The sequence below is a fragment of the Panthera pardus genome, unplaced genomic scaffold (assembly GCF_024362965.1).
Source record: "Panthera pardus isolate Hobbes unplaced genomic scaffold, ASM2436296v1 HiC_scaffold_25, whole genome shotgun sequence".
NCBI lineage: Eukaryota > Metazoa > Chordata > Mammalia > Carnivora > Felidae > Panthera > Panthera pardus.
This window is the reverse complement of record NW_026526821.1, coordinates 16496670-16510857: the sequence shown is the minus strand read 5'-3', so window position 1 is coordinate 16510857 and position 14188 is coordinate 16496670. Positions and strand designations below refer to the sequence as shown.

Here is a 14188-nt window from a genome sequence, read left to right as displayed (position 1 = left end):
TGAATCCCAAAGAATTCTCTCTGGAAGAAGCTGAGGCTGAGTCCACAGAGCTGCGTGGGGATCTCAGAGGCAGGAACAGGGGCGGCTGTCCTCAGGTTGAAGGTGAACCTCAGGCGCAGTGCATGTTCTCACCTGCCGGGGTCTGGGCCAACCGGGCTCCCTGTATGGTAGGGGTGGCTGAGGGTGCCATGCGTGCGGAGGTGGTGTGAGCGTGGGTGACGTGCCCCTGTGTGTGAGTTGTGTGTAGGGTGGCGAGGTGTGCACGTGTGGTGTGTCTGTATCTGCAGGCTTGTGCTGCGCACCTGCAGGTCTACAGGGTGCATGTCTGTGTGGTGTGCTTGTGAGTACAAGATGCAACGTGCATGTGGTGTGTGTACGTGTAGTTGGTGTGCATGTAGGAGAGGACACACGTGTGCACTGTGCCCAAAACACAAATGCATGCACACACATCAAACTCACACGGGGGCACATTACACACGCCTGCACCCTACGAGCATGCATGTGCACATGCACACACATCACACGCATTCACGGTACATAATGCATAGCACGTGGACGTGCACACCAGACACATCACATACCACAGGCACACAATGCCCATACACACATGTATGCTACGTGTGCGTGCATATCATGCAACGACACCACACACATGAGCATATGCACACGTACATCATACATATGCACACTATGTTCATACACACAAATGCACCATGCACATCCATACAAATATCTTCCTTTCACCCACCCACTGGACACACAAGTGCATATATATATATACATACATATATATATATATATATATATATATATTTTTTTTTTTTTTTTTTTAAAGGGGCAGAGAGTCTGAGGGGGTGAAAAGCAGGGGGCGGGGGAGAGAGAGAGAATCCCAAGCAGGCTCCATGCTTAGCATGGAGCTCGTCATGGGGCTCTATTCCACAACACTGGGATCACGACCTGAGCCAAAATCACATGCACAAACCACACAACTGCACATCCTCACGCACGGCACATACGTATCCATGCATAAGTTAATGTGGGAATGAAATGTTCTTGAAAATTTGGAAGAGTTCACATGCAACAAATCTGGCACACGCTTATAGGTTCGGGGGCTTTAAAAAAACTGCCCAGCACCTCCGTTATTACACAGCTCTGCTCCCTAAACCTCCCCAAATGAATAACCCCAAAGCCACCAGAGGCAGAAGGGCAGTCACTCAGAAGTGGCGCGCGGTGGTGAGGAGGGAGGCGGGGCGGAGAGCACCCCTGCAGACTACGGCTCGGCTGCCCGCTGTCTGTGTGCCACGTCCCCCTTCCCGCGTCCTGCAGTGTTAACTGTGGGTCAGCGTCCCCTGCTTCCGAGGTGCCGTCACGTAAGCTAACGCTCACTGCTGGACCAAGCCGTGTACCTGAATCGTATTTTTTCCTTGAATAATTTTCTGCTTTTGCTTCTCTTTCCCAGTCTCTGCCACACGAGCCTCTGGGACCTCACGGCCCTGTGACTCACTCTGCCTGTGCTCGGATGCTGGTGCCAGTCCGTCCTCTTTCTGGAGGTGGCCTCGCCCTGAAGCTTCCTTTCTGTGCTTGTGATTCGCAAACCCCTCTGTTGTCGCCCACCAGAGGGTCCTCTCCTTTCTGGGTTCCATCGAGCCCTCTCTCTGGCGTCGCTTCTCCGTGGTGGCGGGGCACATCTGCCCCTGGCTTTCTCAGAGAGGGCAGATGGAGAATAAAGGTGCAGTTCCGCCATCATTTTCATTCTCCCTGCGCCCCCGGCCCATGGTTTGACTGGGTGAAGGTGTCTAACTTTCTCTGCGACCCAAGGCACTGCTTCATGGCCTCCTGGTCTCCAGCTCTGCTGCTGGGGAGACTGCTGTCATCCGCTTCTCCGCTCTTTGTCACTTCATGTTCCCCCTTCCCTGGTAGCTTTCAGATTTTCTGTCTCTACATCTCGAGACGGCACAATGGTGCACGTTTTGAGGGTCTTTGCTGTGCCGGCCCCGAGTGGGCCCTTCCAACCTGCAGTGAGCTAGATACGGCATCTCGCCTCCAACTTCGGTCTTACAGACCGTATTTTTGTAATCAGAAGGCAGGAACTCGGCTTCCTGGCGCTCTTGTCCATGAAGAAACGGTAGCGCCCATCACTAATGGGAGGAGGACGTGGGGGACAAAGCACTTCAGGTAATTGTGCCCCGGAAGTGTCTCGTGGGGGTGGGGGCTGGAAGGACGGGGTCATGCTCCCTCATCTTCCTCTCTCAGGCTGGCCCTTGGCCAGACTCACATCCCCAGCTCAGCCAGCCCTTGTCTAATCCCCCGGCCGGCCCACCTTCCATGAAGACAGAGGACCAGTTTGCTAGGGGCGCCATAATGAAACACCACAGACTGGGTGGCTTACACAACAGACATTTATTTTCTCACAGTGGAGCCTGGAAGTCCAAGATCAAAGTGTCGGCAGGCTTGGTTTCTTCCGAGGCTCCTCTCTTTGGCTCGCAGATGGCTGCCTTATCTTGTGTCCTCACCTGGTCTTTTCTCTGCGCACAAGAGCCCTTAGCATCCCCCCTGTGTGACCAGATTTCCTCTTCTTATAGGGACACCAGTCCAATTGGATGAGGGCCCACCCTAATGGCCTCATTTTGCCTTAATCACCTCTTTAAAGGCCTCCTCTCTAAAGATGGTGACCTTGTTAGGTACTGGGGCTGAGGGCTTCGACATAGGAGTTACAGGGAAGACACAGGTCAGCCAGAACAGAGTGGTTGGGACTGATTAGAAATCCCACAGTGAGGGTTAAGTCCACTCACCGGTTCAAGGGCCAGGCGAAAGGGAACTGTAAGGACACAAACTGGGAAGGATTCCGCCCGGGCGCATAAAACAGCCAGATCACTCCACTGGGAGAAGGCTGCGAAGTCCAAATGTGCCTCGTCTGCCTCCAGCTCACCATCGTCCGTCCCAGGAGACCCACGCATCTGATGGTGCCTCGCGTGCTGGAATGACTCAGAGAACGTTTCCTCGCCTGTCAGGGGAGAGCGCTGAAGGACAGGACTGCCTCCCACATCCCTGGCATGACACTGGGCCACAACCTCTTGTCATCTCTCCCGGGTGCCTCCCCAAACCAGATCTGATTCCAGTCCATGAAATGTTATGAGCACCAACGGAGGTGCAAATGCAAATGACCTCAGAGTCGGGCAGGTAACATAAACAAAGAACTGAGACAGGATAACAGGCCAGGGCGCGGCCGAATGGAAGGTGCCCTGCCAAAAAGCATTCAAACTCAGGGTGTCTGAGGACACCGCGCTGGCCAAAGCACAACGAGCTTGCCAGCCCAGTGCAGCCTCCGGGCAGTTCGCGCCTCCTACGAGGAGACGGTGAAGAGATGGGCCTTGAAGACAGACCTGGTTTTGAACCTCAGCCTCGTAGTTGCAAAGCACAATCGTGTTTCAAATCACAGAGCTGGTGTGAGGAAAATATGAATTAATGTATGTAAAGTGCTTAGTGCAGGGCCTGGCACATAGTAAGTGCTTAATTTATAGTAGCTGTTATTACTGTGGTTAAGTCGGTGGATAGCAATGGTGATGAATTTTGTGTAAAAGCAGCCTGCCTTCTCAAGAGCGCATCTGTGAGACCACTCATGTGTGGGGCCGTGGCGCCCCCAGGTGGTCAACATCGATAACTGCAGTGCAGTGGAACAGGCCGAAGAAAATGGTTAGGGGCCAAGTTAAGCTTTAGGGTGAGACAACGGGTTTGCGTCCAGTTCTGCTGTGTGCAAGTAGGTGACGGGCATTCACCTGCACTCTCACCCTCCGTGTCTCCAGCAACTAGAATCCCATGGAGCGGCCCTAACAACTTAATGATACCGTCCGCCATGCAAGGGATATGAATACCCCCTAGTAAGTGCTGGCCATGATCCCAGCATGATCCTGCCGCGATGCCAGCGCGACGGCAGCGTGAGCCTAGTGCTCAGAACACCACCGGCCCCACACTGCCAACATCCTTCCATCTTGTGGGGAGGAGAAGGTGGATGCCCCTTTGTTATTTACTTTTCTTATTGGGTGGAGCTGACGGGTGACTCTGAGTCCCTGACCGAAAAGAGACGCCCCCTGTGGATACCTGAAATCTCACTGGAGCCAAGTATTCTTTTGATAACTTTTGATAACGCTTTGCTCCATCCAGACTTTTTCACAGTGACAATCCCCCTGTAACTTGCAAATGCCCAGATGAGGATGACGGTGCACCAGCCGCTTTCCTCCCAGACAAGAGGGGCCCGGGGGAGACTGGGGGTGAGGGACGTGTTGTGTTGTCATGATGTCTAGAGAGACCCCCACTCCACACACACACCTTTCACCCCACTTGCTTTTCTGCCCCCACAGGCGACTTCCTTCCTTCCTGGAGACCAGAAGGGGATGAGGGGCCCGCTAAGGGAGGCCTTCCTAGAGCGGGACGCCTGCCCTCCAGCTGTCGAGCCATCCCCAGGAGGTGGAGGACCCGAGGCCAGGCCTCGGCTTGGGCTGCATTTCCCTCTGGCCCAGCCACCCCCACACCAGCCCCGCTCACGCCTCCTCCCTGGGCTTGTTTTCCAGGAAACTGAAGTTCCTTCTGTCCAGATACCCAGAGGGGCCTCTGCTTGCTCCCTGACCATCGTTTCCTACTGCCCTGGAAGATTCCTGCCAAGACCCTAAGGTAGTGGTCAGTGATCATAGGCCCTGGCAACGCCCACAGGGTGGTTTCAAGTTCCCCTTTGGCACAAGACACCTTAAATGAACACTGGACGTGGCAGACGACGGGAGGCACTTCCCGGAGCTGCGGCTGGCCAGGACTGGGACGGTCTGTGTGCGGCACCTGAGCCACCAGGGGGCGCCCAACTCTGACCAACCTTCCCTGACTGGGAGACTCCAATGGGGGCTCAGGAAGGAGCCTTCTTTACCTTCTTTTTTTCCCCTTTCCCACCCCCGATGAGCCTTCTTTTCAAACCATCCAAGGCGATTCTAATGCAGTCATCCCTCTGCCCCTACCCCTCGCTCCCACGTCCTACACACACACCCCCCCACACATCCCCACCCCTTTGGGACTCATGGGGTCCTCCATCAAAATGCAAGGGGGCTTTTGAGAGGGCTTGGGCAGTAGTGTGGTGTGCAGCCATGCTGACCCATGTCTCCATCTCTCCACTTCTCTCTCGGCTGGGCTTTACTACATAAGCGTCGACATCTTGCGGAATCCTCACTGCAGTTGGACATAGCTATTATTATTTCCCCTGCTTTATAGATGAGGAAACTGCGGGTCACAGAAGACAAGTAAGGGGCTGAGCAGGACTGCAGGCCAGGAAGACCTAACCTCAGAGTTCAGGCTCTTTCTTCTACCATACGCTGCTCAGGGAAGGTTCTGGAAGTCTGCTTTAGAAATTCAGGGTTTGTCTTAGAAGGTCTTTGATCTGCCCCACCAGAACTGAAGCCCTTTGGCTGCCCCTCAAGAGGTTTTAGAGAAACTGTGTGTGTGAGAGAGACAGGACCCCCAGCCTCTCTTGCCCCCCTTGGCCAGTCCCTCAACCAGGGCCCACAAGCAGACACCACAGCCCCACCGCAGCCCACGAGCAGATGCAGGTTTATTATTCCACAGACCGCAGCATCCTGAACCGTCACCCCAAACACCAGCTCTAAAAGTAGGCCTGGGAGCTCTGGTGCCTGCAGCTTGCCCCCAGCCCTGGGCCAGACCAAAACCCCGGCCGTGGTCTCAGAGCTGAGGCCCGGGGCCCCCCGGCCCTAGCAGCACCCCCAGCCCAGCCGTCATCTCTTTGGAGTCCAGAAAAGCCCACACACAGATGCAGAGCCTCGGGCCGGCTGAGGATGGGGGAATCTGCGGGCTCCCCTCCAGAGAAATGCAGTCCCAGATTCCAACCACCCCGTGCAACGTCAGGAGCCCTCAAAACAGCCAGCGTGGGGCTGGAGGAAGCTTCCCAAGTACTGAGGGGGAGAGGCACAGCCGACCTCTCATCAGAAGCAAACTCGAGGTTCGACCACGGCACCGAAGCCCCAAGTCCACAGACACAAAGGCTGTGGAGCGGCCAAGGCAGTTCTGCTTGGACGCCACTGCCACAATCCTCCCTGGGTTTGGAGGGGCCTAGAAGCCTTTCCCTCTGTCCTCCCAGGTGCAGGGGCCCCGCGAGCCCTCGGCTTGCACCCGGCCCCCCAAGCACAAGGGAGCGGAGGCCTGGGGTGGCTCAGAACATCTGTAATGAGCTACATGCAAATACCGTCTTCTGCCAAGCAAGCCAAGGGGCTTAGTATCGAACAGACCGCACCCACCGGGGCCCCCAGACTTGCTCTCCTCTCCCCGGGAAAGCCTGTCTCCGGCACCTGCCCCAGAGTCCGCCCCGGGAAATCTGCCTGGGCTTCCAAGGGCTTCCATGCCCACTCTCCCCTGAGCTGGCGATGGGCCCTGGTGAAGGAAGCGGCACACCAATTCACAGGGTGCCCCGCTAGCTTTATCGTGGCAGCCCCGGGGCTCCTGGAGGGTGAGCCTAAGCACTCTGAGCACACTGGAAGCCTGAACACAATGCCAGCCTCAGGCTCAGGCACGCCAGAGAACAGGGGCCATCCTAACTGCCCCTATGCCTGCTTCCCACCCCCACCCCGGGGCCACCTGGTCAGCGGCCTCCCGGCTAAAGGCTCCAGTGCCTTGCGTCTCCCCATCCTCTATGGGTCCAGCAGGGAAGCTAGCTGGACCGGTGGGAGGAGACAGGAGCACCGTATCCCGGGGTTCTCAAACCGAGCGTGTCTGTTTCCTCTGTTGTCATCCAGAACACCTGTAAGCAAGGGACGGAGTGGATGCTGCGTGGAGACCACGGAAGGCAGGGCCTCTGCTCTGTGGGCAGCTCTCTGGCTCGCCCACCACAGGGATCTGCTGCAAGTTAAAACAAAGCAGGGGAGGGGTGGAAGGAGAGGGGCTGGGAGTTATATTACTGTCCTGGTTCAGTGATTTCTCCCGAAACACACGAAAGCTCAGGGAAGGGGGACCCCGGCAGCAAGGCGAGGGAATGGATGAGGACGAGGGACAGGAGCGCTCAAGAGACCGGGGCTCCTCCTTCGAGGCCTCCCCTGCCACAGGCACGGAGCTCCTGGAGGATCCCCAGCACATTCTGTTCCTCTGGGCACCACTGGCACCCAGCATAGGCGCCACGGGAGGCCTCCAAAATGAACGTGGTGTGCACGTGAGCTGGATCCCGGGGCTCCAGGTCCAGAGTCCAGTCCTCCTTGGCCACCCTGCCTGGCAGCGCAGAAAGACGGGTCCTCACATCCTCAGCAGGAACTCCTCTGCAGAGAGACAGCAAGAGGGTCAGGCGAGAGAGGGAGGGAGGGAGGAAGTGCTAACTTGCCTGGTACGCTCTTCCCTGCCCTCCTCCTCCTCACTGCCTTCCACCCTTCAGGTCACAAGCTGTCAGTCCCTGCAGCCATCATTCCCAGATCCCCTGTAAAATGAGGCCCCTGCAGAGCTCAGCACTCACCCCCCAGGGCAGCACCTACCAGGCTAATGTCGTCACCGGCTATTTGCAGGGTGACTGGACAGGGATTTTCTTCTCCTCCTCTCCTGGGACGGAGTAGGAACCTCCAGCCCACACTAAGCTAGGATCAAGGGAGGGGGTCTTTGGTTGGGAGCAGGGCAAGAGGCAGAAACTGTTAGCATCACCAAGCACAGGCTTTATGGTGTAAAGGCTGGTCCCAGCAGGCAAAGATTTTATTTGTGGTGTGAGTACTTCACCCTGAGACTCATGAGGGCCACTTTCCCTCAGGCCAGCCCAGCCAACCTCCTTTTCCCAGGACCTTACCAAGCCCTCCCAGCTCCATCGTGGGGAAACAACTGACAGCAGTTGGGGGGAGGGGGGGAGTGTTTCTAGAAAGGAGGACTGGGGGATGGGGAGGCTGGGGGTGGAGGGATTACAGACTGAAGCGGGCAAGAGAGAAAGGGAGGGCAGAGAGAAGGGGGCCTGCCCATGCCAGGCAAGCTCCGTGAGACTGTGAGAGTCTGGGGAGAGAGTCAAGAACTGTTTTGCCTGACATCCGGATGTCTGACTTCTGCCTGTAAGTTAAGGGTTTACTTTCATCTTCACCCTGTTTCTTAGGGCAGGAGTGTGTCCCTCCTGGATCTCTAAATCCCAGCAGAGAAGTGGCCCAGTAAATGGTGATACATTAATGAACAAGTGAGTGAGTGAAACCCCCAGTGCTCACCTGACAGGGAGCAGGTGCTCTGCACATGTTGAGATAACGAGGGGTGTGTGTGTGTGTGTGTGTGTGTGTGTGTTGTATTGGGGAAGGCACCATCTATCAAATCCACACTCTAGGTCCCTGCCTCTGTTGGGGGATGGGCCTCAATGAGCTGCAGGACAGATGCCCAGTAGGCACCTTCCCTCCTCCATCACCCTGGTGCCGAGAGCTCTCCACAGGCTCCCACCCCCTGGTAGACCCACCTGTTAGACCAGGGTCAGGTCAGGAGGTGAACGAAGAGGATGGCCAGGCCGATGTTAAGCAGGATCACCATGCAGATGAGGACAGTGTTGGGGACCTGGGAGCAGTGGAGAGAAGCTGCCTGAGTTCCCATGGCCTCTGAAACACCCCCTGCCCAAGTCCCTACAAAGCTGGACAGAGGAACAGGAACTTCCGGAAGAACCCTCCTCTGAGCACCCCGCATTTTGCTCACTGCTGTGTCGGGCAACTGGACAGCAGACCATCAGGGCTGGAAGGATTCTGGGAAATGATTAACCAAACCATTTAGGGTCCAGGTCGCAAAGCACAACAGTGGGCAGCACTGGAACTGGAAGCCAGGAACACGCCTTCCTTTCTGCGAATCCCCGCTGGGCCGCATCCATGGGTCCCACAGACCTAGCTTCATTCTGGTCCCTGAGTTTGCAGCTCCCAGCCCCTTCTAATAAGCCCTACTGGGCCCTTCCTCCACTGCCAGGAAGCCCTCCCTGCTACACTCTGTAGCAGATGCTGCTGGTGCTCAGCTCAGATAGCCCTGGTCCCGCAGATGCACTCACTCCCTGCCCATCCCCAGCTGCCTAGGGCTCCCAGCACCCCCTTCCCCAGAGCACTGCCTCTGACCAGAGGGACCAGAGGGAGAGGCCTGTCCCCTGCCCCAAGGTGCCGGCCTCTGCAGTGAAAGTTACCTTCCCCATGCCTCCAGGGATCAGGCTACACTTGACTAAGCCCACATCCCTGCTGGCGATTTCCCTGCCCTATTCTGTGCGCTCGCCCTTCCCACCCCCAAATCATCCTCACTGGAATCCCTCCTGAAGCCCAGCCACCCTGGGGGACCCGACGTGGGACACCTCCTTCTGCCACAAGCTTCACTCACCTCCTCCACCTCCACCTCGGCCTCCGCTGCCTGCGCCGCCTCCTTCCGAGCCTTCTTCTTGGCCCCCGCCTTGGTCAGCCCTCGGGCCTCGGTCTTGCGGGCCTTGGCCTTGGGCTCGGCTTTGGGGACGATGGGCTTGGGCTCCAGCTTGGCGGGGGAGTTGGGCGCGGGCTGGGGGGCCCGCACTGGGGCGGCGGCCGGCGACGGCGGCGCGGAGTCGGGCCCGGAGGCCTCGGGCTCGGGCTCGTCCTCGAAGGGCGGCGGCGCGGGCGGCGCGGTGCGCACCGCGTAGCTGTGGTAGCCCCGGTACAGCGCCACCTCGGGCTCGCGCGACGGCGCGGGCGGCGGCTGCAGCGCCTCGATGGCCATGTGATCGGTGGCCGGCCGCGCGGGGCTGCGGCGGCCCGCGCCCTCGGCACCCGGCTCCCCGTTCCAGGCGCCCGGGCTCGCCGGGCGGTCCTTGGTGGCCCCCGGGCGGGGCCGCTTGGGCTGCGGGGGCGTCCCGGCCGGCGACGGGGGGCCGCCTTCGGGCCCGGGGGGCTCGTGCTCGTGCAGCTGCGGGCTCTCGCGGGTCCGCTGCTGGGGGCCCGCGGCCCCTGGGCCCCGCTCCGGGGGCTCGAGCAGGCTCTCCGAGTTCTCCAGGATCTCCTGCAGCAGCCGACGCTTCTGATACTCCGGACCTGCCGGGAACAACCGGCGAGGCTGGCCTCGAACCCCGGTCCCAATAATGATGACCCTGGGCAAGCCATTTAACCCCAACCTCCTTTATTTACTCAGCCAGCAGCTTCCTACCACCTGGCCTGTGCCCAGCACTGTGCCAAGCAATTTCCAAACAGTAGCTTGTTGAGGTGTTTTAACAACGCTATGAGCTCCGTGCTATTAGCCTCATTTTTACAGATGAAAGAAAGGGAGGCTCGGAGAGGTGGCATCGCTTGCCCCAAGTCACCAGTCTGACAAAGGGCAGAGGCAGGCCCAGATCCAGTCCGAATGGCTCCAGAGTTTATGTTCTTAACTGTGGCACTGGTTTCTTTCCACTCCCTTATCTGAAAAGTGGCCTAATCATACCTACTTCACAAATACTAATGCAAGGTTTAATTGAAAAATGCATGTAAAATGCAAAGCTCAGGACCTGGCACAGGTGAAATTGGGGCTGGGAGGTGTCGTTCTTCCTGGGACCAGCAGGGGGAGCGCTGTGACGGGAGGCAACTTACAAGTCTGCGCTCCAAGGTCCCCCAGCCAGTCCCCAGTGGTCTCCTTGCTACAGCCAGAATAACATTCAGAAAATACAAGTTTAATCGTGCCACTTGCCATAAAGCCCTTCAATGCGGAGAACGGTCGCCCACCTCCTGGGCTCCCACTGCTCTACCCAGGCGCCAAGTCTGTATCTGAGTCAGGGGCTGCAGAATCCTTACTCCGCAGCCGCATTTCCCACCACCTCCGCTGCTTGTTTTACCATCTAGCTTCCTCGCCTGCCACTCCTTTCTGTTTCTGTGCCTTTGCACCCACAGTCCCTTCCTCTTGATGTGCCGGTCCCACATAGCACTACATGGTGCAGTGATTCTCAACGAGTGGCCCCAAACCAGCAGCACTGGCACTTCCCAATCCTTGTTAGAAAATCACACTCATGGGCTCTATTCCAGACCTACCGAATCAAAACCTCGGGGTGGGCCCGGTGTTCTGTGACACGTTTGAGACCCACTGATCCGAGGGCAGCCTTCTCTAACACCGCCCCGCCTGGAGATGTAACTCCCTGGGTTATGTGCTCCCTATGAGCGCCCAGAGCCCCCGTTCCAACCACACAGAACGTACGCTGTGTGGAATTTAATCGTGAAAGGGAGACGACAGCCAACACCAACAGTTATTGAGAGCCTGCCATGGACTAGGCCGTGTGCTCTTCACCTGACGTGCATCTAATCTGCTGCCCAAAAAGTATTATTCTTACTCCCATTTTACAGATCAGAAAACAGGTTTACAGAGGTGAAGGAATTGAACAAGGTCTCTGAGCTGGTTAGCAGTGGAGTCAGGACGTGAATACATGCCTCACGCCCTGATATGCTGTCTTCAGGATTCAATGCTCCTCTAGATTCTGGATCCCGGCTTTGTACCCCAGAGCCCAGCACAGTGCCTGACACACGGGCAGCACTCGATTAAACTGAAAGTGACGCGCAAGAGTGGGAGGGCTTAACACCTCCTCCTCCTCCACAGAGACCTCTCCCTTCACCACGCTTCATCAGCTCAACTGCCCTGCCTGCAGCAGAGAGAGGAGGCAGCCAGGAGTGGGGCCAATGTGCAGCTGGGAGCCTCTGATTCCCCACCACGACCTCAGCATGGGTCCCCTGGTGTCACTCTATCCCATGCTGTCACAATCCCCCGTTCTTGGACTCACAGACATTTGTGAACCCACCTGGGTATCTCAGCTTTCCAGCAAACAAACGAAAAGAAAAATGGTCCAACCCTGGGGGCCTCCCCTCACCCTGTCCTGCCCGTCCCCTCCCTGGGTGGCCCTACCTGGCTGGTAGAAGTCTGGAGCCAGCTCCCTGGCCAAAGTGCGGGCAATGCTGGACTCCTGGTTGGCAGCCACGGCGGCCTGTTCCGCTGCCTCAGCTTTGGCCTTGGCGTGGCTTGTCCTACGGAGAGAACATGGTAGAGACTCAGAACCCTCCAGAAAACCAGGCCTCTGCCCACAAAAGACAGGCTGGCCAGAGCATTCGTTCACTCGGGCTGTCGAGGAATATGTATTGAACCCTGTGGCCCAGACTGCTGTGCACTCCCTAGACCATTCCCTCTTCTTTCTGAGCACACAGGCCACGTGTCTCTTGCAATCAGTGTGGTCAGGCAACTGAGTTCTGGCCAACGCACTGTGGGAAGACATGACATATGCTGTTTCCAGGCTGGGTCCATGAAAACTTCTTCTGCAATCTACATCCTCTCCTTTTGCCCTGGTGCTGGTTGGATGGAGGAAAAGCCAACACTCCAGAACAGGGAACTTAACTTCTTTTGGGTCCCAGACCCCTTTGGCATCTGGTGATACTTATGGACTCCTCCTCAGAATAATGTTTTAAAATGCATAAAATACACAGGATTACGGGGCGCCTGGGTGGCTCAGTCGGTTAAGCGTCCGACTTCAGCTCAGGTCACGATCTCGCGGTCCGTGAGTTCGAGCCTTGCGTCGGGCTCTGGGCTGACAGCTCAGAGCCTGAAGCCTGTTTCCACTTCTGTGTCTCCCTCTCTCTGACCCTTCCCCGTTCATGCTCTGTCTCTCTCCGCCTCAAAAATAAATAAACGTTAAAAAATTAAAAAAAAAATACACAGGATTACAAAGGGACGCAATTATACTGACACACTGTTACCGAAATACTTAAAGGAACAAATTTGTAATATAATGTCTGGGTCCTTCCTCATTAACACATTGAACAAAATATCTAGCAAGCGTATCAACTACACTCATTTTAAAGTATAGGTTAGCATAAAGGGTATTTCAAAGATATCTGCAGTAGGGGCACTGGCTCAGTCAGTGGAGCGTGTGACTCTTGATCTCTGGGTTGTGAGTTCAAGCCCCACACTGGGAGCAGAAATTACTTAAAAAAAATAAAATCCCTTTTTAAAAGAAGATATCTGCAACAATAATAATGTAATGTGAAAGTGTATGTGATTTATACCAGTGACAAAGTCACATATATTTCTTCATTTTTTATTTTTATTTTTGAGTCAGAGAGAGTGCAAGAGGAGGAGGGGCAGAAAGAGCTGGAGACACAGAATCTGAAGCAGGCTCCAGGCTCTGAGCTGTCAGCACAGAGCCCAACATGGGACTCACACTCATGGACCATGAGATCATGACCTAAGCCAAAGTTGGATGCATAACTGACTAAGCCACCCAGGTGCCCCAAGTCACAGATATTTCTAGTACTACTATGGTTTTTTGCCTACCTCCATAATTTGAAGCAAATGCTAAATTTCAGTTAGAAGTTAGTACAAATAAGATAATTTTCCCCTCTGTTGTAGAAACTTTTGGTGCTCTGCCCAGATCCCTTCGCTGGGCAAAGGCACCACCCCTAGCTCCTGTATAGGCTGCTAATGGCTCATTACTGTCCTAGAAAATTGCACCCAACAGAAGCCACATTGCTCCGGAGGTCAAATCGCCACCCACTCCAACCAAGCGGCTCACAACTAATGACTGATGACACCCCCCAGGCCCCTCTTGACCCAGGAGGAACCAACTCTGTGGTAGCCACAGAACACTCCCCCACCCCCTGCCGTGGGGTCAGGCTGAGGCGGGACTGCAGGTAAGATTACATCCTTGTTGGGTTCCCTACCCTACTCTGTTTCTGTCACCCTCCCCTCTCCTGAAAACATCCCCTCAAAAAATCATCTGCTCATGGGGCACCTGGGTGACTCAGTTGGTTAAGCATCCAACTCTTGATCTCGGTTCAGATCGTATCTCACAGTTCTTGAGATGGAGCCCCATGTCGGGCTCGGTGCTGACAGCACAGAGCGTGCTTGGCGTTCTCTTTTTCCCTCTCCCTGTGCCCCTCCCCGGCTTGCGTGTGCACACACGCTCTCTCTCTCAAAATAAATAAACACTTAAAAAAAATAATCTGCTCAAGAATCCCCACCTCAGATTCTGCTTCTAGGGAATCTCACCTAAGACAGCATCCAGGTTCACAGACTCCCTGAATTCCATCCACAGAACCCGCTGTGAACCCCATGTTAAGAGACACAGTGGAAGGAACCGAGGTCCAGAGATGATTATAGATAATGCGAAGTTCCCTTCCCATAGTCCCACACTGGAACGTGGAACATTTAGCCATTACATTTAAACATTCAGTGTGGAACATTTAAAGAAGCCTTAAATGTT

At 55.9% G+C, this 14188-nt stretch overlaps 1 protein-coding gene across 1 annotated transcript in view; it reads right to left on the bottom strand.

Moving 5' to 3' along the window:
- Positions 1-5569: 5569 nt before the first annotated feature.
- Positions 5570-14188, bottom strand: part of JPH2 (junctophilin 2) — a 69026-nt gene continuing 60407 nt past the window's right edge. The window contains exons 3-6 of the mRNA XM_019458419.2: positions 11842-11960; positions 9334-10013; positions 8447-8541; positions 5570-7295 (exon numbers count right to left, since the gene is read on the bottom strand). Of these exons, the coding sequence (XP_019313964.1) occupies positions 8461-8541; positions 9334-10013; positions 11842-11960 (880 nt within the window). The 3' untranslated portion in view covers positions 5570-7295; positions 8447-8460. The remainder of the gene's footprint in view (positions 7296-8446; positions 8542-9333; positions 10014-11841; positions 11961-14188) is intronic.